The sequence below is a fragment of the Giraffa tippelskirchi genome, chromosome 10 (genome assembly GCF_054371585.1).
Source record: "Giraffa tippelskirchi isolate mGirTip1 chromosome 10, T2T-mGirTip1v1.2.pri, whole genome shotgun sequence".
NCBI classification, from domain to species: Eukaryota; Metazoa; Chordata; class Mammalia; order Artiodactyla; family Giraffidae; genus Giraffa; species Giraffa tippelskirchi.
In genome coordinates, this window is record NC_137284.1 from 145630653 (window position 1) to 145655470 (window position 24818).

A 24818-nucleotide genomic window follows, 5' to 3' on the forward strand; every position below is an offset into this window, starting at 1 on the left:
ATTCCAGTCCCCTATAATGAAAAGGACATCTTTTTTGGGTGTTAGTTCTAGAAGGTCTTGTAGGTCTTCATAGAACCGTTCAACTTCAGCTTCTTCAGCATTACTGGTCGGGGCATAGACTTGGGTGTTAGTTCTAGAAGCTCTTGTAGGTCTTCATAGAACCGTTCAACTTCAGCTTCTTTGGCGTTACTTGGTCAGGGCATAGATTTGTTGCATCAAGGGTCCCTAATTTAACTCTAGTTCTTAGCCCTTCTGAAAAAGAAATTAATGGTTTATTCAACTGGGACATCTATTCTCATCTGCTCTTTGTCATTTTTATAACAGAGGATAAATTATTGCATTCCTGAATAACCCATGTATATGATTGATGGGAAAGTTGTGTACCTGTAGCTCATAATTGTTACATTAGTGCTTCAGGATGACTAATGCTTCACGTATCTGTCCTCTGTGAAGATGCAGCATTTAGAAAACCCACTGCATCTGGAAACTAGGACAGAATGAAATAGAAAAGGGCCAGGGTGTGGTTTGTTAGGAGTCTGCCTTTTTCAAACTTTATTTCTGAGCAGATGTTCCATGCACCATTCTTTTTCTTTTCTTTTTTTTTTTTTTTCGGTTTTGTCATCTTTTTGTTTGTATTGTTTCTTAATTCACAACAAAAAGATTTCAGTCACTGGTGGAGAAACGGGAAAAGCATGTGTTTATTTTCTATTTATCCCTCTAAAGTCTTTGAAGAACATATGCATGTAAATTCTACTTGTGATGTAGAGTGGGTAGAAGAATCTACACGTTTTCATATATGTCATAAACTCAACAGTACTAACAATACAGTAACAAATTCAGAGCATGTATCAAAATCATGATCCTGTGGATTAATTACTGTACATTAGTTGGAACAGTTGTACAGTATACATATTGGACAGTATACATTTCTGCTGTTGTTATAGATGAAGCTTCTATCCGCTCCATTTAGAGCAAGTCTTTTTTTTTTCCCCCATGCATGATTCTTCTTTTAATTCACAAAACCTGTCTCATTATTTTCAGTTCCTTTTATTTATTAATTTATACTCCCTGTTTCTCAGAATTTGAGCTGATTTACAGTAAATGACTCAAATGAAATGGCACAGGGATTAATAAGTATTAATAATGTTCAAAGCATGCAGAACTAGACTAAGAATTCTCATTATGCTTGAGAACAGGACTTAGCTCAGTCAACCAAACAAAAAAAGAATCAGGAATAATATCTATTACTTGATTAAAAGGAAATATGTGATTAGAGGAGAAATTTTTTACTAGTGTTTCTCTAGCACTAAGAGGAATGCATACATAAGGCAGTTCTTTCATGAAAAAACAATTAAATGGCATAATAGCCTGTTTTGGTAGCAGTTATACAAGACAGATGATCTTCGTAGGAGACTTGCTTCAACCCTGAATAAAACTTGTGGGCATGTGTGAACCCTGATTTTGCTTCTGTGTAGGCCTGAGGTGATTTTATTTGTGATTTATGGTTGTCTGGTAATTTGATTAAGAAGATATGTCAAATCCAAGAGAATATTAATTAGTATGACCAGTTGATTATTGCTTTCGAATTTTGTTTTAACCCAGGTTTTTAAAGGAAGTAACTAGCAAGCAATTTAAGAGGTCTTTGTTTGGTGAGTGTTCTGTGGGAAAAGATGTGTATGCTTTAGATCCCAGGAGTGCCACTGGCAGAGTTGAGATTTTGTTAAGAAATGGAGGAATTCTTTTGTCACTCCCTCCCAGACTGCAGAGTAACATATTGCAGATAGACTGCAGAGCACCCAAATTGTTTTGGACATATATTTGATGAGGAAAAGAGAGAAAATACTTACTTACTGAGTGAGTAGTGCTAAGCATTTGCATGATTAATATTTATCTGAAAGATGGTAAAGTGATTTTTATTACCTTATTAACCTGAAACAGGATAAGTCCATCATCTGCATTAATTCCCTTTTCATTAAAAAGTGAGGAACTGAGGCAGTTACTAGATTCTGTGTGACTCAGTCACATTCTCAGAAACAGCTATTTATAGAAGCAGTACCCAAACAGAAGTGACCTCGATCGAGCCTTTAGCCTGCTTATCTCAGAAATTTATGTTTGATATTATTTCTCTCTGTGGTGTACTGCTGTATGATATATATAATGTACAATCTTTATTATACAGCCTAATTTTCCCACTTATCAACACATTTGACCCTTGAACAATTAATTCAGGGGTTAGAAGCACTGACCCTCCATACAGTTGAAAATCCACATGTGACTTACAGTCAGCCACCCCCCGCCACCCGCTATGGTTCCTCCACATCCACCGCTCTGCATCTGAGGATTCAATTAAGCACAGATTGTGCACTACTGAAGTATTCACTATTGAAAAAAATCCTTGTCTAAGTGGACCTGCACAGTCCAAACCCGTGTTGTTAGAATATCAGCTCTAATTTTCTCATCTTTATGTCACTACTTTGCACACTGCTCTTTTTCTGTCTCAGTGACCCCTGAACCCTCTTCTAGTACTCTCATCTCTCATTTTTGTCTTCTCTCTACCAAATATCCGCTCCTACATTTTTCACTCATCAGTTTTTTCCCTCTGCTTTAAACTTTTACACTGCCCTGCTTATCTGCTTTCTTAGTTTTCTAGCAGTTTATTTGCATGTACATCTGGTAAAATATCTGTCTCTAGGCAGGTGTAGACACAGATCAGTTTTAAGGCCTGCTCTAAAAATCGCTTACACAGGAGTACCCTGTTTCTTCTTTCTCTGAAAGTAGCCGTGTAATCTGAATGATTAAAGAGCTGGTGATACAGAGCTAGACTACATGGCTATGTGACTGTGTGGTACAAACTAATGAACACTCTGCATCTCTCTATTGAATGGTGTCCAGTATACTCTGTCGTACTGCTGTGGACAGCTTGAAGTTTGTTAAATCTGAGTCTGTTATTGTGTACATAATGATTCTCATTCCTGGGCCAGATTTACTGTTCTGCAGAGATACTCTCATTTGTATGTATATATTAATTTTCCTAAACAGTGAGTGGATGTTAGAGGGACATCTGCTATCCTTCATGGTTATACTGACCTAGAATAAAATTACAACTTGTAATAATAAAATATTTACAGTGAGGGTGAGGATAATGATGAATATATGTCACTTTACTTAAGCTCTCAATGATTTCTCTATTCTCTCCCTTTTTTCCTTCTTGCAAGTTAATTCCATTTAATTAGAATAGCACTGGTTTTGCTATTTATTTTATGTTCATAACTAGTTTCTAGTCCTGTTCTTTCAAGTTGCTTTTCCTGTCATGGGATTCTTAGAAATTAACTCAGTCAACAATAACAGTTTAGGAGAGGAGATAAAAATCAATCACCTTAGATCTTTCTACACTGGGATTCTTTGACGGGAGAGTGGACATCCAGTTCCACACTGATTTCTCACAAGAGTATGATACTCTGGCATCAAATGTCACTTCTTTTTTTTTTTTCCTCCCCTAAGTGTCATTTCTTGACTGAATCAATATATAAATCCCAGTCAGGGCAGGAGTATACAAAACTTTTAACTGCTTTTGTTCTCCCTTAAGGATCACTTTGGGTGCTTTTCCACTTTTTAAAAAATAGTCTTTTGGATGAATTTAAAAGTTTTCCACTATACTTCCCCAATTATTTTTTGTTTGTGTTTCTGTGATATAAAACCCATCAAGTGAAAAAGTTTAATAGAAGAATCAAAAAGAATTGCTATGGCTTCAAGCTTCTGTAAAATTTTGGGATTTTCTCTCTTTTTTTCATATTTTTCTATTCTTCATCCACAGAATTTCCTTTGATCTTGAAATAGTGTCTAAGTCTACTTTTCATTAGTTCTGTAATTGCTGGTCACTCTTATAAGTTACTAAGTGTGAACTCAGTGCTGGCTAATTTGCAGGAGAGGAGAAAGAGAAGACATTTACCCAGGAAAGGAGATAAATTCCAAAAATGAGAGAAGGAAAAGAACAAAAAGAGGGCAGAGCTACACTTCATAGCTGTCCGCCTTAAGATGTTGCTACTTCAGCTTTATAAATTCGTTTGTCCCCGCTTTGAATATAGGGGTTAATAGTTCCCTTTCTGAGAAGTTCTGGTTATATACAGTTAAGATAGCCTGAAAATAAGTATTTACTTTGCAATAATTTGCCAACCTTAGAATTGGATAGTCAAGATGAGACTGCAATGTTCAGGTTGCCTCTTTTGTGGAACACTGGTGTTGGTTTCTAAGGGTAGCATTTGTGAGCAAACTAAGCTTGTCCTTACCCTGTCCTGTAGTCAACCAATGCTGTCCTTGAAGGGTTTCCTTTCAAAATCTGTTTTCTTTTAGAGAAACTCATCCTCTAAACTGTAATTAGTACCTCACCCCCAGTTAAAAACCAGAACATGTTTGACTAATGAAATGGCAGACTAGTTTTGGATTAAAATCATAGTGCTGCCTTTAATGAGTTGTGTGTCTTTTTCTGGTTATCCCAGCTTTTTAATGTTTAGTGTCCTGATTTGTAAAATGGTGGGGGTAGGGGAGTAATAAAGAGCCTCTTGATGAAAGTGAAAGAGGAAAGTGAAAAAGTTGGCTTAAAGCTCAACATTCAGAAAACTGAGATCATGGCATCTGGTCCCATCACTTCATGGCAAATAGATGGGGAAACAGTGGAAACAGTGACAGACTTTATTTTTTTGGGCCCCAAAATCACTGCAGATGGTGACTGCAGCCATGAAATTAAAAGACTCTTGCTCCTTGGAAGAAAAATTATGACCAACCTAGACAACATATTAAAAAGTAGAGACATTACTTTCCCAGCAAAGGTCCGTCTAGTCAAAGCTATGGTTTTTCCCATAGTCATGTATGGATGTGAGAGTTGGACTATAAAGAAAGCTGAGCACTGAAGAATTGATGTTTTTGAACTGTGGTGTTGGAGAAGACTCGTGAGAGTTCCTTGGACAGCAAGGACATCCAACCAGGCCATCCTAAAGGAGATCAGTCCTGGATGTTCATTGGAAGGACTGGTGTTGAAGCTGAAACTCCAAGACTTCAGCCACCTGATGCGAAGAGTTGACTCGTTGGAAAAGCCCCTGATGCTGGGAAAGATTGAAGGCAGGAGGAGAAGGGGACAACAGAGGTTGAGATGGCTGGATGGCATCACTGACTCAATGGACATGAATCTGAGTAAACTCCGGGAGTTGGTGATGGACAGGGTAGCCTGGCGTGCTGCAGTCTATGGGGTCACAAAGACTCAGACGCGACTGAACTGACTGAGGGGAGTAATAATGAGATAACGTGCAAAACGCCAATCGCAATGCCTTGCATGTAGTTTGATCTCAATAAGATCTAAAATTCACTCATTTTTAAATGTTGTTAATATCATGTGTTTTCATTATTATTATCTACATAGAGTACAGACCTTAGAGGTCTGCACAGACCTTAGAGCCAGAGAACTTGAGTTCAAATCTTAGCTTCTTTCCTTCCTATCTTTGCTAATCTTGGACAAGTTTCCTTTTCTGTAAAACAGAGATAATCCCTGCCTTAGAGGAGGATCTTTGTGAAGATTAAATGAGTTAAGACGTGTAAAGCATTTTAACTAGCACTGGACATGTGATAACTACTCTAACTATCAGTAATTATTATTCTACTATCATATTATTTTAGATTTGAAGAGGGCAGTTCTTTGCAGAAGATAGTCATCAGGGACTTTAGAAAGATCCCAAAGACAAGTTTTCCCTATTTCCCAATGTGGTCTAGATCTAACTCTGATTGGAAAATCCTCTCCCAAGGGTCTTTTCCTATGAAAAGTTCTTTACTTTAAATGCTTATTCACACTCTGGGGGGCTGTCCCCTCCCCCCATACCCTTATTGTAATATTGATAAATGATTCATCTGTGGCAGAATTGCTTTCTTTCTATAGAAGCTATAAAATAGAGTTCTCTGTAATTCGTCTTTCAGGAACTGATTGTCGCTGAATTGATGTAATGTCTTTTTTCCAGCAACCTCCTCCACGTTTGATAAATTTTCAGAATCATAGCCCCAAGCCCAATGGACCAGTTCTCCCTCCTCATCATCAACAATTAAGATACCCATCAAACCAGAATACACCACGACAAGCAATGAAGCCCAACCCCTTGCAGATGGCTTTCTTGGCTCAACAAGCCATAAAACAGGTATGTGTATTTACTTCTCCACAGGTGCTTGCTGTGCTTCTCTCTGCTTCCAGATCATATTGAATTTATGGATAGAGCAATGGTGATGAAGAGCAATCAGTGACTCTTCAGAGTGTTGCAAGGAGACTTCTTGGAAACAAACTTAGAATCACACAGTTTTAATATGAAGTATTAAACAGTGTGTGTGTGTATGTATGTATATATATATATATACACACACCTGAATATAAGACTATACTGTATTCAGTATTAAACAGTATACAGTACATATACACCTGATAAAGTTTAAGGTTATGCATTAAATTTTAGAAGGTTTAACATTTATATTCTTAATGTTTTAAGGTAAAATATTGCTTAGGTATTACTGTTTTAAAAAGCTAAAGTTCTCCCAGCACTTTGTCTTCCCCAAGTACTTGTGTCGGGTCTTTCCAGCTTACAACTAGCGGATTGATTTCAGTTTAATTTTTTTGCCAAGACCAAAATAAAGAATATGATGTTATTCCCCATAATTCTGTAACATTCATTTTAATCAAATGATTTTAAAGTAATATTCTAAAAGTACACATGCTGTGTCAGTGTGTTTTTGTAATTACTTTGATATAAATTTTCTAAAATGACATTTTAATTATTTTCAATAAAATATATACCTATCTCTGTTTCATCATTAGAGATGAGGTGAATAGAGACCAAGCTACAGTTAGATCTTACATTCTGATTATTTTCATAATACTTTCGTGGCCTTGTACAAGTTTACTCTCTTAAATCTCATTTGTCCCTACTATAAAATGAGTGCATATCTTGCAGAGTTGTGCTGCAACTTAGATGGTAGTGTGTATAAAAGCACCTAGCACATTCTGGGTACTCATGTTTATCTACCTCATAGCTATGTAACACGGGTTTGATCCCTGATTTGGACAATCTCACATGGGCTGGAGCAACTAAGCCTTCACACTACAACTGTTAAGCCTGTGCTCTAGAGCCCAGGAGCCACAACTACTGAGCTTTTGTATATATAGAATTTTACTTGTTTATTTCTGGCTGTGCTGAGTCTTCATTGCTGCTCAGGCTTTTCTCTGGTTGTGGAGAGGGGGCTACTATCTAACTGCAGGGTATAGGCTTCTCATTTCAGTGGCTTCTCTTGTTGTGGAGCATAGGCTCTAGGGCATGTGGGCTTCAGTAGTTGCAGCACATAGGCTCAGTTGTTGTGGCTCCTGGGCTCTAGAGCACAGGCTTAATAGTTGTGGTGTGCAGGCTTAGTTGCTTCACGGCGTGTGAGATCTTCCCAAATCAGGGATCAAACCTGTGTCTCCTGCATTGGCAGGCAGGTTCTTTACCACTGAGCCACCAGAGAAGCCCTCTGTGTATTATTTTTAATGGGTAGACACACACTCTAAGAATGTTTTTAAAAATGTTTTCTGGTCAAAAGTCTAAAAATGAATGAATAAACGAACAAACTAGGAGGAAAATATAGTGGAGAGTTTGTTTCAATAGAATTGCTTAAATTATAATATACTGGTACAATGGAAATGCTTTCTAGCTATTAAGAAAAGGCAGTAATCTATATATGATCTTCAAAGTATATATGGGAAGAAACATCGAATTTTTGTGAGTTTTTTTTTTTTTTTTAATTTCATATACATAGAATAAACCTGGAAAGATACACATGAACTGTAACTATGCTTGTTCTGGGGTGGGAAGGAAGAGAGAGACGGATGGATAGGTGTGAGGGCTGGGTTGGTGGTTAAGTTGGCACTCATATTCATGGTTTTTTACTTATTTTTTCAGTGGAGAATATAAATTAGGTTTTTCAAAGTTAGAATATTTCTGTCACTGTCACTCTATTGTGTCATCCCTACATAAATGATACTGTGTTTGGGAGTTTTTTCCTCTGCATAGTCTTAAAATACCTCTTAGTTGCTTTTTTTCTCCCCAAGTATTTTATCATAAAATTTTCAAACTCGGTTGAGAGCATTGTATAGGGGACAGATTGCTCTATTTGCTGTCTCACTTGTTATCTGTATATCCATTTATCCATTCATCCATCAGTCAAACTTTCTTCCTTTTGATAGGTTTCAAAGTAAATTTTAGACAGCAGGATGGTTCATCTCTGTACACTTTAGCATTCTTAGTATTAATGGGTTTATCTCAGCCTGTAACATGACAATTTTCTCAGATGTTTCTTGATGCTTAGTTGCCTGTTTGTATATAAGGAATGGGTGTTTTTAAAAAAACTGAAAGCCGGGATGTGGGGCTAATGTTTGATGCTGAATTTTGCTCTTGTGTGAGGGCTGCTTGGTATGTTTATTAGGAGAGTTACTGATGTCACCGTCTTGAGGTAGTGGTTTAGTTCCCAAAAGATCTCTTTGTTTCATGCCTGAAATGCAGGGCCTGATGCTCATTGAAGCTCAGCATTCAGTGTGTATATGGCTTCTTAATTTTCATTTTCAGTGTAATACTTCTGCCTTCAACTGAGCCTGGTGCCCATGAGTCCAAAGACACTGTTTTACCTATTCTGGAAACTTAATTTCCAGTCTTCTTCTGTGGAGGTGAAGGAAGTCCTTATTATTTTAGGGTAGCTACAGTAGGAAAGAAACATAAGATTTAATCCTTAACAGACTCTCAACGATCATCCTGTTTTTAGTTCTTTGTCATTAGGGTCAATGTGTTGCTTTAAAAAAAAACAAATTCCCTTAACTGTCATTTTAGTTTCCGGTATATCAGGTAGGGACGGAAGAAAGTGTGTGTTTTCAGTCCTTCATCTTTACTTTGTAGTTGCTATGTACATGTTTATATTTCTTCTCCAATATGTATAAGCTTTCCAACATTGGGTGCTGTGGTTTTTGGTGTATACTGTTGTCTTCTGGGAGAAATCAGTGCTTTTTATTATTTACGTTTGGAAAGAATTACTGAAAATTATATATACCTGTGTCCTTTCCCCATTCCATGAAAATTACAGTTGAATTCAAATAGTAGAAAGTGTCTTTTACTTTGTCTTGTGTCTGGAACAGGGATTAGATGGACATTTTATGTAACAGGCTTGCTGATAGGCAACCTTTCTTCTTCCTTCTTGCTGCCACAGTGGCAGATCAGCAGTGGGCACGCGGCCCCCTCGACTGCCAACAGCACATCCTCTACTCCCTCCAGCCCCACCATTACTAGTGCAGCAGGGTATGATGCGAAGGCTTTCGGCTCACCCGTGATTGATTTGAGCTCACCGGTGGGAGGTCCCTACAATCTTCCTTCTCTTCCAGATGTAAGTATACACAAAATTTCTACCAAAGAATCTGTTTCACATTTTAAGTGAACTTGAATCTGGTGAAAGGCCATTATAGGCTGTGTGTTTGTGTTTGGAAGTTGTTTTTACCCTTCAGAAATATTGTAACATCAGGAATCATGAAAAGATTCGTATTAACACTTAAACATGCTACAGAATGTCTTTCAGGGCACTGGAGTTAATGTGTTAGTAAATGAATGATGATGGTGATTAATTATGGAATCTAAGCAAGGGAAGGAAGGAAGTGAAAACATGGGAGGAGAATTGCTGGAATGTGATTTATTAGAATAGGGTTAGCGAGTAAGGCTAACGTTTCAGACATTCACTCATCAGAAGAGCTGGAGACAGGTTTAATAAAAGAAATGATAACATTTTACTGACAAGTGCAGTATTACCTCTGATTTCATTTTTATTTAAATACATTTACCTCTAAACTGGTTGTCAGTGTGACTTTTTAAACAGTCTGTTTTGGGACTTCCCTGCCAGTCCAGTGGCAATTCCAATGCAGGGGGTGTAGGTTTGATCCATGGTCAGGGAACTGTACCACATGCCCTGTGGGATGGCTCAAAAAAAAATTTTTTTTCAAGACAGAAAATATAACATTGAAGAAACAAATCAATTACACATGAGTTGATATATGTTTTACCTTTTTTCATCCTACAAGCTTAGGTAATCACTCATGCAAACATTAAGAACTTTTAAGAAATCTTGTAGGATTGTGAAGGAAATCTAAAATGTTATATTATTTACTTTTTCAAATTACTGAGATCAATTCATATTTCCTAAAAGTTGAATAATTAACCTTACTGCAGTTACTTCATTTTTTAAATAATTGTCTATAATTTAGACAGGTAGAGTATATGTATTTTATTTTCATGCATAGACGATAGGAAAACTTCTGTTCATTCCTATAATTTTATTTTAGCTTTTAGGATTCCTCCACAGTGTAAATAACTTTTATTACATTACGATCTAACAAATCTAGTCAATCCAGTATGACTGCCCTCTGGCCATAAGTATTGTATTGGCCAAGGTAGTGCCCAAAGAATATTCAAGGAAAATAACCCCTTACTTCACTCCTCCCCCAGCTGAAAGAGGACCCACAGAAAGTAAAATTTCCTCTACAGCCCTCAAATACAGATGACCCTTTATGTACCAGCCTTTCACAACTGAGATTCCTCATCTGAACCACGGAAGAAAGAAACTTCTTTGAGGGACTATTTCCTCAGTCCTTCCAAGGTTTGTTCATAACTAGTACCATTCTAGATGCAGAGGCAAGAAGTAAATTCATTATATACAGTCTATGCCCTTGGAATGTAGGACTTAATTTTCTTGAAGAATCTTGATTGAGAAAGGCTGGAACTATTAAGCTGTATTTAAATCACAAAGACATTCTTAGGAAACAAATGGTATATTTAAGCATTAAAAATAGTTGCATCCAAAGGGGGAGGTAGGAGAGGGTTGGATTGGGAGTTTGAGATTAGCACATGCAAACTGGTGTGTATAGAATACACAAGCAGCAAGGATGAGCAACAGAGAACTGTAGCACAGGGAACTATATTCAGTATCCTGTGATAAACCATAATGGAGAAGAATATGAATAATAATGTATATATGAATAACTGAATCACTTTTTTGTACAGCAGAAATTAGCAAAACGTTGTAATTCATTTATACTTCCATAAAAGATAAAATTAAAAAAATTTGAATCTAAAGTATTTTGAAGTCTTAGTAGAAATTTATCAGTAGTTTGGCTTAGCAGTCAATTACTTATAAACGTGTTAAAGCAAGAATCTACAGGGGATCAGATTTTTCCTACCAAACATTAATAATGTATTTAAGTGAAGTTAGTGTTCTCGAAATGTGTGATGTGTGGACTTGTTTCCTCTATCTAATAATGCATACCAGAGCATGAGTTCTCAAAGTGTGGGCCAGGAGCATGAGGGTCTGTACAACCTTTTCAGAGGCTTGACAAGATCCTCCCTGTGTAAGACCAGGTTTTCTTCATATTTAGCCACAGTCACACATCTGAGCAGATCAAGAAAATATGTAAGATTCCAGTTGGCTGTTATTAAGCCTGCTGCTGCTAAGTCGCTTCAGTCGTGTCCGACTCTATGCGACCCCGTAGATGGCAGCCCACCAGGCTCCCCTGTCCCTGGGATTCTCCAGGCAAGAACACTGGAGTGGGTTGCCATGTAAAATGTGAAATTGTGCTACTTATCTCACCAATTTTTTTTTAATTGGTACTTTTATTATCTTCAAATAAAATTTTAAAAATAATTTTGTTTTCACTTTTAAGGAGGTAGCACACGGTATTCCTTTCTCCTGGCTCATGAGTTGTGAAATAGTGTGACCTCGGTATATTTACTATGATGAAATATTAAGAAGTATGAGAGCTTTTTTCCAAGATTGTTTATGGGGAAAATGCACATCAGAACTTCTCAAAAGGATATTTGCATCTACTAAAGTTTTCTTATAAATTTAAAGTAGCTTTTACCTTGCCGAGTCAGAATGCCATGAAATAATTTCTTTTCTTACCAGATTGACTGTTCAAGTACTATTATGCTGGACAACATTGTGAGGAAAGATACTACTACCGATCATGGCCAGCCACGACCACCCTCAAACAGAACTGTCCAGTCACCGAATTCATCAGTGCCATCTCCAGGCCTTGCAGGTAAAGTGGACTTGTAGAAATTTTACTAGTTTTTTTCAGTTTTTACTTATAATAATAATAATAAAAAAAAGGATTGCCCTTCACCTCCCGTTTTTCTCTTGGATGATTAAAATGGATCTGTGTTTTAGGTAATCTTTGAAATTAGTGTACTTTCAAAGTGGGAAGCAAAGGTTAAGCCTGTCTACATTTTCAGTTTCAACAGAACTTAGAGGCACCATAGCACACACTCCTAGGAGGAAATTGCTATTTTACTTTCTCTTTTACATAAGTTGCCTATAGTATTGTCTCTTTTTGTATAGAACTTGCCTAGAGTTAAAATGTCTCAGTAACAATCACTCTTTTTGTTGATTGCTCCTACCCTGATTTGTTGTTTTGTGTTTTAAGAATTTTGAACAGAACTACTTATTTCCTCCAAGAGAGAAGCCCTCTGACTAATGTGCTACTCCCAGAGACTTCAGCAAATTAGATGCCTTAGACCAAATAAGGAAAGAGGAGAATCTCTTAGGCCATTCACTAGTCCCACATAATAAAGCAGTTTTAGAATTTTAAAAGAGGTACTTATTTAAAACATAAACAAACTGAAAGGAAATTGTTGACAAAAGATGGCAGAGAAACTGTTTAATTATGTAGCAAGTTCATACAAATGAATAAGGAAAGCACACAGTATTACCAAAGGACCCTGCGGCGTGCGTGCTCAGTCGTGTCTGACTCTCTGTGACCCCAGGGACTATAGCCCACCAGGTTCCTCTGTCCATGGGATTTTCCCGGCAAGAATACTGAAGTGGATTGCCATGTCCTTCTCCAGGAGTAGATACCTCCCTAAAGAGGAAGTAACTCCCTAAAGTGAGGGGGCGGGAGGGAGAAAGATACCTGGTTCCATCTCACCAGTAGTCATTATAAAATCAAAAGACATGATTTCTAACTATCGAATAAGCAAGATTTCAACAGTGAAAATACTCATTGATAAGGATGTAATGGGAGAAATACTCTGGTACATTGCTGGTGGGAGTATAACTTGACATGTTTCTGGAAACCATTTTAGCACCATTATTAAAGCTAACTTTATTCAGTACTGACTCTGTCCAGCACAGCACAGAGTACCTTCTACACATTGCTCCAGTGCCTTCCATTAATCAGTCTCTGTGTGGATTTCTTTCTTGGACTGCTTTTATATCAGCCCTGCCAACCTTTTATTGTCCTCTGCAGCTTTTGCTGACATTAGTATCCTCACTAAGCTCCTGCCCTGGTTACTCTCATGTGGAACATTCAACAGGGTTTGGAGACATTTCTGATTCTTACACCCCTAGATGCCGTGTATGTAGAGATGCTACTGGCATCTAATAACTGGTAGAGCCAAGGGGGCTGCTTGGCATCCTTACAATGCACATACAGCCCCCACATCAAAGAATTATCTGGCCCTAAATGTCAGTAGTGCTGAGGTTGAACAGCCCTGCTACTTCAAGGCACTCCAGCTCTGTGGGGAGTTCAGCAACTACATTTTGTTTTATATAATTTCATTATGTGTTTCCAGTTTCAGTGTAGTACTAAGTGAGAACATTCAATAGGAATTAATTACATATATTCATTTTATGAATGTGTATGATTTCTTCCTCCTCAGGACCTGTTACTATGACGAGTGTACACCCGCCAATACGTTCACCTAGTGCCTCCAGTGTTGGGAGCCGAGGAAGGTAAACTGACTCAACTTACTGTCCAGTGTATAATAATTATATATTACATGTTCAGGAAATCAATTAATGGGTTAATCAATTTTGTATCTTTATCTTTAAAGATACAAAAACATGTGTGCATGTGTTGAAAATTAGAAAATACATTTGAGTTTAGCATAATAGCAAGGAAAAAGCAGAAATGATGTATGTAAAACACACTGCACTGTACAGGGACATGCACAAATAAAAACTTAGGGAAAACAAATAATAATTTTATACTAAAATTGGCGTTCTGACTTTTCTAAATACGATGCATTGAATTTGCTTTAAAATAAATTAATTTACAGTTGTTGAAACTGTATTTTAACTTCTGTTACACACCACTCATACTGCTTGCAAATTTCTCATCAATAGTGAGCCCAATTCTTACTTTCCCAATCTTGTGGAGGAAACATACTCTGAAGGGAAGACATTTGCATTTAACAGAACATAGTACCTATCTGTACCATAGTACCTTGTCCCACTACATTTTTTAAAATAGCAGTTCTGATAGCTTACAGTCAGATTCCTTATCTCCAAAGAAGATGTAGCTTCCGGATCAGGGACCAGGCTTGATCACTCAGAGTGTTTCTGTGACAGAAGTTTTATTACAGTGAAAAAGGCCAGAGAAAGCTTCTGACATAGACATCAGAAGGGGAATGGAGAATGTCCCAGTCACTAGTCTTAGCAAGGAAGCTATATACTTTTTCAGTTGGTTATTAACAATAAATCAAAAGACTGACTCAAGGTTGTAAAGGTCTTACCAGACCCACTCCCACAATTTACATTTTAAGATAATGGGATTAGAACTAACAATAGAAAGATCTTACCAGACCCACTCCCACTACCTACACTTTCAGATGACAGGATTAGTCAGAAGGTTCTTAAGGAGAAACATGTCCGGAGTAGGATACACTGTTGTTATATAATTATTGGTACAGAATTTAAAGAAAAACATACCCTTGAGTTGTTTTGTTGTGTAATCATTAGCTCTGGGCTTAAAGAAAAAAAAAGTTCTAGGTGAGTGATCACACCATCTTGGTTATCTGGGTTATTAAGATCTTTTTTGTATAATACTCTGTTAGTTCTAATCCTGTCATGTAAATTGTGGGAGCGGGTCTGGTAAGACCTTTACAACCTTGACTGTAATAACCAATTGAAAATGTGCACAGCTCCCTTGCTAAGACTAGCGAGGAGGCACTGTCCTTCACCCTTCTGATGTCTGTATCAGAAGCTTTCTCTGTCCCTTTTTATACTTTAATAAAACTCTACCCCCCCAACACACACACACAAGTTTTCTGTGACTAAGATGCAGGAATGTAGGAAAAAAAATGTCTTTTTCTTTTCCTCAAGAGCCGCAGACCCCTTTCTCCTCCTCAGGACCCCAGACTTCTTATCAAACCTACCTAAGAATTAACTCTCTCATACAAATGAATTATGTCCCTAGTTAATTCTCTTCACTCTTTGTGACAGTAAATCATTAATATGAGCCTAGAGTTCTCTTTGTCACTGGCTAGAGAAGGAAACGGGAAAGACTGAAAAAAAATGCTAATTCTAAGATAGTTTTAAGATCTGGCTGCCTAATTTTAGAACCCTAGAATATTGAAGTCAGTTTTAATTCAGGATTTATTTAAATGTATTTAAGTATCTTTCCAGGTATATAATGTAACTATTTAGGTAGATTAACACGTGGAACATTTTTTATACATAAATGAAACTATTTTGCATACAACAGATGCATTTCAGTTATGTATCATTTTTGCTGATGTAACATAGCTATCACTGCCATGAAGATACAACATTATTCCCATAAAACTATTGTTATACCTCTTTTTAAGATACTTAAGGTAGCTTTCTTAGATTTTGTTTTCTTTCCTTTTTTCTTATATTTCTAGCTCTGGCTCTTCCAGCAAACCAACAGGAGCTGATTCTACACACAAAGTCCCAGTGGTCATGTTGGAGCCAATTCGAATAAAACAAGAAAACAGTGGACCACCTGAAAATTACGATTTTCCTGTTGTAATAGTGAAACAAGAATCAGATGAAGAATCCAGGGCTCAAAATGTAATTATGATTGCAGTACTACTCCTACTTGAGGGATAAGATGAAAGGAACTTTTAAATAGATTGTAGGAAATAAAAGCTATTGTATTTAAAGGCAGGAAAATAGTCAGCTTAAGGGTTGAAAACTTTGAGGAAATCTCTCAGTACATCAGAACAAGAGGCTTTTTAAATGAGGAGGTTGGGTATTTGAAAGAATAGAGTAAACTACATGGAAGGTGATTGTCAAAGCAATACTACATGGACACTTCCTATAACTGAAGGGCAGTACTAGTGAGCAGTGAAAGCTGCTCAGTCATGTCCGACTCTTTGCTACCTGAAATTCTGCAGGCCAGAATACTGGAGTGGGTAGCCGTTCCCTTCTCCAGGGGATCTTCCCAACCCAGGGATTGAACCAGGGTCTCCTACCTTGCAGGCGGATTCTTTACCAGCTGAGCTACCAGGGAAGCCCAACTGAAGGGCATGAGCATCTGAGTTGTAAGGGCCTACCAAGTACCAGAACAAGTAAATGAAACAAAATGCAAGTCATATATACCATCATCAATTTTAGAATGCCAGTATTCTAAACAGATTCTAAAAGCCTCCAGAGGAGAAAAACACCTTACATAATGGATCAGACATTTTAATGTCGCCAAGTCCTCCACACACAGACTCTCAAAGCTGGAAACCAATAGAGAAATACCAAAATTGTGGAGAAAGATATTTTGTAGAGAGGATTCTGTATCCATTCAAATGATTATGTATAAAGATGAAATAAACATTTTTAGACATGCATGCAGATTCTCAAAAATTTAATTCCATATACTCATTCTGAGGAAGATATTTAAAAATATGCTTCATCGAAAATGAAGTAAACCCAGAAAGAGGAAGACAGAGAATTCCAGAAATAGGATCTAACACAGAAGAGAGGCAAAGAAAAGGGTAGTTAGTCCCCAGTTCAACAGCTCCTCTTGTATACCCTGTAGGGGGACAGAAAACTCCATTAGGGGTGTGTGAAGGGGGAGAAAAAAACTTTGACAGTATCAAGAATCATTTTCTAACTGTTGGAGATTGTGAGAATAACTTAGAGATAGATATCTAGAAAAAGAAGCAAATGGATTAAATTTTAGAGTAAGGTAACTGACAGTGACAGATTTTATTTTCTTGGGCTCCAAAATGACTGTAGACGGTGACTGCAACCACAAAATTAAAAGACAGTTGCTCCTTGGAACTAAAGCTATGACAAACCTAGACAGTGTATTAAAAAGCAGAGACACCATTTTGCTGACAAAGGTCTGTGTGGTCAAAGCTATGGTTTTTCCAGTAGTCATGTATGGATGTGAGAGTTGGACCACAAAGAAGGCTGAGTGCCAAAGAATTGATGCTTTTGAACTGTGGTGTTGGAGAAGACTTGGAGAGTGCCTTGGACTGCAAGGAGATCCAACCAGTCCATCCTAAAGGAGATCAGTCCTGGGTGTTCATTGGAAGGATTGATGCTGAAGCTGAAACTCCAATACTTTGGCCACCTGATGTGAAGAGCTGACTCATTGGAAAAGACCCTGATGCTGGGAAAGATTGAGGGCAGGAGGAGAAGGGGACGACAGAGGATGAGATGGCTGGATGGCATCACCGACTCGATGGACATGGGTTTGGGTGGACTTAGGGAGTTCGTGATGGACAAGGAGGCCTGACGTGCTGCGGTTCATGGGGTCGCAAAGAGTCGGACACGACTGAGTGACTGAACTGAACTGAACCTTTCTATGAATGATAAAAAAAATCTACAGTAGGAATGTTTTGTGTTTGGATATAATTTGAATTAATATCTCCAGTAAAATGTATTTACAGTTCACATGGTTGACTTCTACACTAACCACCTATTCCCCCACTTCTGAAGCCATCGAAAAGATTTTTCCTGTATTATCCACACCCCCTTACTGCTGCTGATCTTCCGTTTGGAAGGTGTTTCTCAGTAGAGGTCCATGTCTTCTTTACCATTAGGGACAGTTAGCAGTAAACACAGGCTGCTCTCCTGCAGATTCATGGACTCCTTTGAAATAACCAGGTGCTCGTGAGTAAGCAAATTACAATCCAGAATTGCAGTAGTTCTGATAAAGAATGGCAGTTTAAGAAATCCATATACATAGTTAACTCTTTCCATTGCAGACCAACTATCCAAGAAGCATACTCACCTCCCTGCTCCTAAATAGCAGTCAGAGCTCTGCGTCTGAGGAGTCTGTGTTGAGATCAGATGCCCCTGACAGCACAGGAGATCAACCTGGACTTCACCAGGAAAACTCCTCAAATGGAAAGTCTGAGTGGCTAGATGCCTCCCAGAAGTCACCCCTTCATGTTGGGGAGACGAGGAAAGAGGATGACCCCAATGAGGACTGGTGTGCAGTTTGTCAGAACGGAGGGGAACTCCTGTGCTGTGAGAAGTGTCCCAAAGTATTCCATCTCTCTTGTCACGTGCCCACACTGGCAAATTTTCCAAGGTAAGATGGCAGTTGCTTCCCTTGCTTAGTCTTTCACTATAAATAATAACAGCAATGACATTTGATGATCCTGTAACACAAAACCTTTGTAAAAATTTAAATAGAAATCCACTTGGCATAAATGTGTATGCCAAAATGTTCAGCATAGGGTTTTCCATACCCTTTCTCCCATTTCCTTTGCTTCTCTCCTCTCTCAAAAACCTAGTCTGTTATGTCAAGGAAAACAACATAGCTGGCCCTTTAAATTATTACAAGGGAATTACCATGAAGAACAATGGACAACTGTCATAATTTAGTGCATCTTATTTGCCGAGCATTTGAGTTTTATTTATAAATATCTTCAGTAAATTCTTAGACCTTATGAGATGAAATAATAGAGAACAACCGTTGTATAATTTCAAACTTAAAGTTACAAGAATAGTACCAAGAGTGTTTCTTTTTCTTGAATCATTTGGGGGAAAATGCCATTTGTGCCTCACATCAGCCATAGATTAATGTGTGTGTTTTATTTGTTTCCTTTTGTGTGTATATTTCATGCCCCCTTCACTGGACTAACACCCCTTAGGCCCATGAACTGTATTTCTGTTGGTAAGCTCTCAGCATGGTGCCATGTACATAGGAGATAGGTGGTAAATCCTCAGTGATTAACAGTTACGCCAAATAAATAATTCTGCATTACAGATGGCACGGAGCAGGGTGGGAAAGGGAGGTGGTGAGGAGAGGAGTGATGCAGCAGGAACTCAGTCAGATACTTCCTCCCCCAACAGTGGAGAGTGGATCTGCACTTTCTGCCGAGACTTATCTAAACCCGAAGTTGAATATGATTGTGATGCTCCCATTCACAACTCAGAAAAAAGGAAAACTGAAGGCCTTGTCAAACTAACACCAATAGATAAAAGGGTAAGTTTCCAGCCTAGACTGTTAAACTTAGTTGTTTTGGTTAGACACATTATAATGCAGCTGTGCCATCATCAAAGAAGTGTATCGTCAACTTAGTACTTTTCTTCCACAGAATACAAGAACCTTAAATAATGGCAGATTATAACTTTTTTAATGAAATAAAATAGCAATGCTATATATACATTTCCTAGAAGCTTAAAATACAGTAATTGAACACGGTAGACTGTATATCCTTTATGTGGTCTGGACTTTTAAATTTCGTCTACCTTTAATAAATTTCAGTTTTATTTTCTACTACAGATATGTTTTCTTCCTTGGAATATGTTCAGAGTTGGCAGCAAAGAGATGGGTTTTTCTATTTACTCTTCCTGGAAATAACTCATTCTTTCACCCAGTGGTACTGGATTTATACCTTAAAGCCAGCTAATATATTTAACCTTATTTATTACTAAAGAAGCTCCTTTGCTAAATTATTAAGTAGAACAATCAGTATGAAAGTTGTCGTGCAAGAGAGGGCTGACACGCACTGCCACTGAGACATGGTGGTTACTGGGCTAGACTTGTGAGCAGAGTGCATGACGGAAACATCTGCATTCAGAGAGGGACCTTGGGACCCAACACCCCATGGATAGAGATCCACCTCTGGATCACTGGACACCTGGGTGTTCTTCTTTTATTGACTGAGTCATTTTATTGACTATGAGTAACTCAGTATAAAAATTGCAGAGATAAGTGGAAATTTGATTTTTAAAAACTTAAGATAGGTTTCTAGTGATACTGTTTTTATTTCTATAAAGACTGCTCTATGTTACATGCATCCCAAAATGTCAAACAGTCCACTGTAGCAAATGATTGGGAAGGACAGCAAAGCTCTAAATATCACTGTGTTTTTTGTATTCATCTGGTTTTAATTTTCATTCTGGTACTTTTAGACCTATTAATATTGCCACTAAAAATTAGTTGCGACTTCATCATTTCTTATTTATTTATGCTTAGAAGTGTGAACGGCTACTTTTATTTCTTTACTGCCATGAAATGAGCCTGGCTTTTCAAGACCCAGTTCCTCTGACCGTAAGTATTAATGGTGCATTAAAGTTTTAAAATGCATTTTTGTATAGTGGGATGATTTTTCTGAAACTTGATTTATGAGAATCTAGTTTCTGTACCATTTTTCAACAGTAAATTTCTTAACCAAAATCTTAAAGCTTCCTGCATTGTTGTTGTTTAGTCACTCCTCTCGCTCTTCTGCCCATGGGATTCCTCCAACAAGAAGACTGGAGTGGGTTACCGTTTCCTTCTCCAGGGAATCGACCCGACCAAGGGATCAAGCGTGCATCTTCAGTATTGACAGGCAGATTCTTTACCACTGAGCTACCTTGGAAGCCCTATTAATACATAGTGAATGCTTTAATCTTGACTACATTTTAATGTTAACTAACTGCCCCAAAACTTCCGTTCTTTTTTCATGTTTTCTTTCTTCTCATGTATTTTACTTACTATTCTCTGGGATGATTTATATCAATTATTTCTCTCAGGAGTTTTAGGTATATATCCTAAAGCTGTTGGGAAAAAAACTTTCCATTTCAGGTAAAGACTCCCCGATCCCACCCCCACCCCCCAATCTCTGTACACGTTTTGATGTATAGGTGCAGACTTTAATAAGTAATAAGTAGACTTTAACAATAGAGGAAGAGGTGTGTGTGTGTGCTTACTATTGTCTTCAAAAGCTTCATATTTCAAGTTTGATGTGACTTTAGTGCATTATGGGCTTCCCTGGTGGTCAGCTGGTAAAGAATCCATCTGCAATGTGGGAGACCTGGGTTTGATCCCTGGGTTGGGAAAATCCCCTGGAGAAGAGAAAAGCTACCCACCCCAATATTCTGGATGGAGAATTCCATGGACTGTATAGTCCAGGGGGTTGCAACCTTCACTTTCGCTTAGTGCATTATTGTAGAGTGCTAGAAAGAACCTGCTACTCAAAATGTGTTCTATTCTCTGACATCTGAATTTTCTTCAAAAAGCTAATAGATTTGTTAAAAATTTTTTAAACTAAATGCAACATTAGAAAAGAAAACTAGCCAGGTAACTACACTGAGCTGAGAAGCAGTGAACTTCTTTTCTTGTAAACAAGTTTTGAGAAGTTGAGATCGGAAAAAGAAATACAGCTGGCTCTTAGAACAACACAGAGGTTGAGGGCACCAACTTTTTGCACAGTGGAGTCTTCATGTGACTTTACAGTCAGCCTTCTGTATCTGCAGCATCAATCAATCACAGATTTTGTAGTACTGCTGAATGAATTTCGTAGAAAAAAATCTGTGTATAAGTGTACCTGCACAGTTCAAGGGAACTTCCGCCCCACCCCCCACCCCCGTTAGGAGGGAAGGCGCTTTGTGCCCAAAAGAGGCAGGGCAAAAATATGCCAATAAAGAGTTAATTCACTTAAAAATGTGACCTAGAATTTGGCGCTTTTTCTAATGTTGGCTTACTGTTACATTTGGCATGAATAACAGCAGCAGCAAAATAGGCCCCCTTAATATATATCATCTCATTTCGTCTTTACAAAATCCTATGAGAATGGTAGAATTATTTCTGTTTGAAACTTGAAGAAACGGTTTCGGTGACATGACTGAACCCAGTGGCTTACCCAGGAGAGTGCTGTTGAGCAGCAGGGCTGCGGTTCAAACCCAGATTCAGAGCCCACTCGCTATACACATGCAGAAAACCATGTCAGACCTTACCAGAAGTCAGACTGTTTCTAATGGTTGCTTTTTTGTTTAATAGTGAAAAAGGAGAAGAGTAAGAGGGAAAATGTAGTAAGCTTTTTTCATTAAAAATAACTGGTGAAATTTTTTGATAAAAGTGACACAAAACATTTACCGACGTGTGGAAGCATGTACGTGCTTGCAAATTTTGCTGAATATATTTCCTTATCAGTGACAAAATAGAACTGAGAAAAGCAGTAAGAACAATCTGAATTATATACTACTTATAGAATTTATATGGGACGAGGTAGAATTTATTTATTATAGCATCACATTTCTTTTGAAAGGTGCCTGATTATTACAAAATAATTAAAAATCCAATGGACTTGTCAACCATCAAGAAAAGACTACAAGAAGATTATTGCATGTATACAAAGCCTGAAGATTTTGTAGCTGATTTTAGATTGATCTTTCAAAACTGTGCTGAATTCAATGAGGTGAGAAGAGGGGGAAAAGAACAAAGTGAAAGTAATGTTAAGCCAAACACCTTACCAACAAATGAGGAGATGAAGATATCTATCTGTGGTAGCATAAATTTTCAAAAGTTCAAGTGTGTGTCAGGGAATGAAAGAAGTCATTAGGAAAACGTTATCCACATGTATATAGTCAAAGGTTTATTATATGGTGAGTGGAAATGCAAATTCCAGTTGACAAAAAGTTTAGAAAATATTTTTATCTAACCCAGAAGCATTCTTTGTCATTCTCACCTTTATTTATTGAAATATGGCATTTCCAGACTTTAGTCTTTGTGATATTGAAATATTAAGAATGTGGTTTAAATAATTCTTAATTAAGAATTTTCTCAAAAACTTTATCATCTGTCAGTTTATCTAAACATCTATCAGACTTAAAGCTTTTTGATAATAGTTTGTCCTTTGTATCAGTTACTCATTCCAGAGGTAGATATTTTATTTGTTCTAAAAAATACCTGTTATTGGATTCTGATTACAGCATCTTTCTGATATCTTTTTGGTAATCTAGATGAGTCAACGCCTTTATTTACTTCTTATCTGCTCTTCTCTAGACTTTGTCTTGCCCCAGACTATTATTTACTTTACATCAAAGCTATAGGTAAACATTTCTTTTAAAACAATCCACTAATATTCATAATCTTGAGGTAAAAGGGAGCAAAATGTAAGAAATCTACTACTTTTATTGACTAAACATTTTTTTAATTCATATTTTTATTTTTATTCAACAGCCTGATTCAGAAGTAGCCAATGCTGGTATAAAACTTGAAAGCTATTTTGAAGAACTTCTGAAGAATCTTTATCCAGAAAAAAGGTTTCCTAAACTAGAATTCAGGAATGACTCAGAAGATAATAAATTTAGTGATGACTCAGATGATGACTTTGTACAGCCCCGGAAGAAACGCCTCAAGAGCATAGAGGAACGCCAGTTGCTTAAATAAGCACATTGGCCTGTGCTGGTTTTTAGATTTTTGTTTGTTTTCAGAAAACATTTTGCCACTAATTTAACATCATTACCAAGAAGGGTTTGTGACCATCTTAAGTTTTCAATGTTTACTAGACTCTGATTTCCTTAATAACCCATTTCTTTTAACCTTCTTATTAAGAAAGGAAAAGAAGGAAGGAGAAAGGAAAAAAGCATCAACAACAAAAAGACATTCTTTCCACTTCCTGGATTTCAAACTGCAGTCCTGAGTGACAGCTACTATAGAAAGGACTTTGTATGAACTCTAAGTTGAAAATTTAATGTGGTCTGGATGTGTGCATTAATCCATTTTTAGAAAATACCACTACTCAGTCATGGACCAACATGAGTTAGGTGTACTGCACTAAGTACAGTACTCCATGAATGTCAGTGGTAATAAGAGTTCTATCCTTGAATGCCCACTGGTGCACCGAGAAAGTAGACTAGATGCTGTTTAAGAAGGTGCCTAATAGTATATCATGTAAGATGGCAACTGTATTAAAGAAAAAGGAAATCAAATTTTTTTTTTTTTTTTTGGATTTTTTTCTTGTCTCTAGAGGTGTTTGATATAGCAGGTTTTCAAGGCCATTTTTCATAGGTTTCTAAAACCTCCCTTCTTCCACCAGGGAAGGAGTAAGTGTACTTGTTTGGTTTTGCTGTGTGTCTGTGTGTGGATTGGTGTTTGCATTTTAACTGTGCAGATGATCCTTTTATAACAAGACTCATTGTCTGCAGTATGGCTTTTAGTGGAGCCATCCAGAATATGAAATACAGCAGTGTATGTACCATATTTGATGTAAGGTTCTCCAACTTTTACCCTGTGGGGCATTAAATACAGATTCCCCTGAAAGGGACCAGTTTTTGTGGTTTTCATCTGTCTTTATAGATTGGAATGGAAGTCTTTTGTGGAATTTAGAAGCAGGCAGTTAGAGGGAATTATAGTGAAATTTAAATTTTTTCTAAAGCATCTATTTTTCAGAATCAGAATCTCAAATTGATTCTTTTTGACTTAATCTGGGCTTCATTTTCATTCTCTTGATGGAGAGAAATAGAAGACCTACCTTCTGAGGGCAAGCATATTCTTAATGGTCAGCCTTGGCTAGTTTAATTGACTTTCATGTATTCCTTTTACTTGTTGTTCAGTAACAAGGAAGGTAACTAGATTAAGATAGAAGAAAATTGTTGTGCCATTTCCTAATCTAATGTTTGACAGAATACATGAAATTTTTTAGTTTGCTGAAGTAAACCTTTATTTATAAAACATCAATTGGCTGAGGAAATTTTCCTCTTAGGCCAGTAGAATAAAAACATAGCTGACTTGACAGAATTTTATCCTTTGGATGGTGTCAGGTCCC

At 37.4% G+C, this 24818-nt stretch overlaps 1 protein-coding gene across 17 annotated transcripts in view; it reads left to right on the forward strand.

Moving 5' to 3' along the window:
• The window catches only part of TRIM24 (tripartite motif containing 24), a 351893-nt gene extending 327576 nt beyond the window's left edge, over positions 1–24317 (forward strand). For 9 of the 17 annotated variants that reach the window (XM_081533089.1, XM_081533093.1, XM_081533090.1 and 6 more), the window contains 10 exons: positions 6003–6176; positions 9256–9429; positions 11992–12127; positions 13746–13818; positions 15732–15900; positions 18039–18367; positions 19135–19267; positions 20264–20338; positions 22317–22466; positions 23231–24317. In XM_081533089.1, the coding sequence (XP_081389215.1) occupies positions 6003–6176; positions 9256–9429; positions 11992–12127; positions 13746–13818; positions 15732–15900; positions 18039–18367; positions 19135–19267; positions 20264–20338; positions 22317–22466; positions 23231–23440 (1623 nt within the window). In that variant the 3' untranslated portion in view covers positions 23441–24317. The remainder of the gene's footprint in view (positions 1–6002; positions 6177–9255; positions 9430–11991; positions 12128–13745; positions 13819–15731; positions 15901–18038; positions 18368–19134; positions 19268–20263; positions 20339–22316; positions 22467–23230) is intronic. The other 8 variants (XM_081533099.1, XM_081533098.1, XM_081533100.1 and 5 more) reach the window with 1 other exon arrangement.
• Positions 24318–24818: the final 501 nt, after the last annotated feature.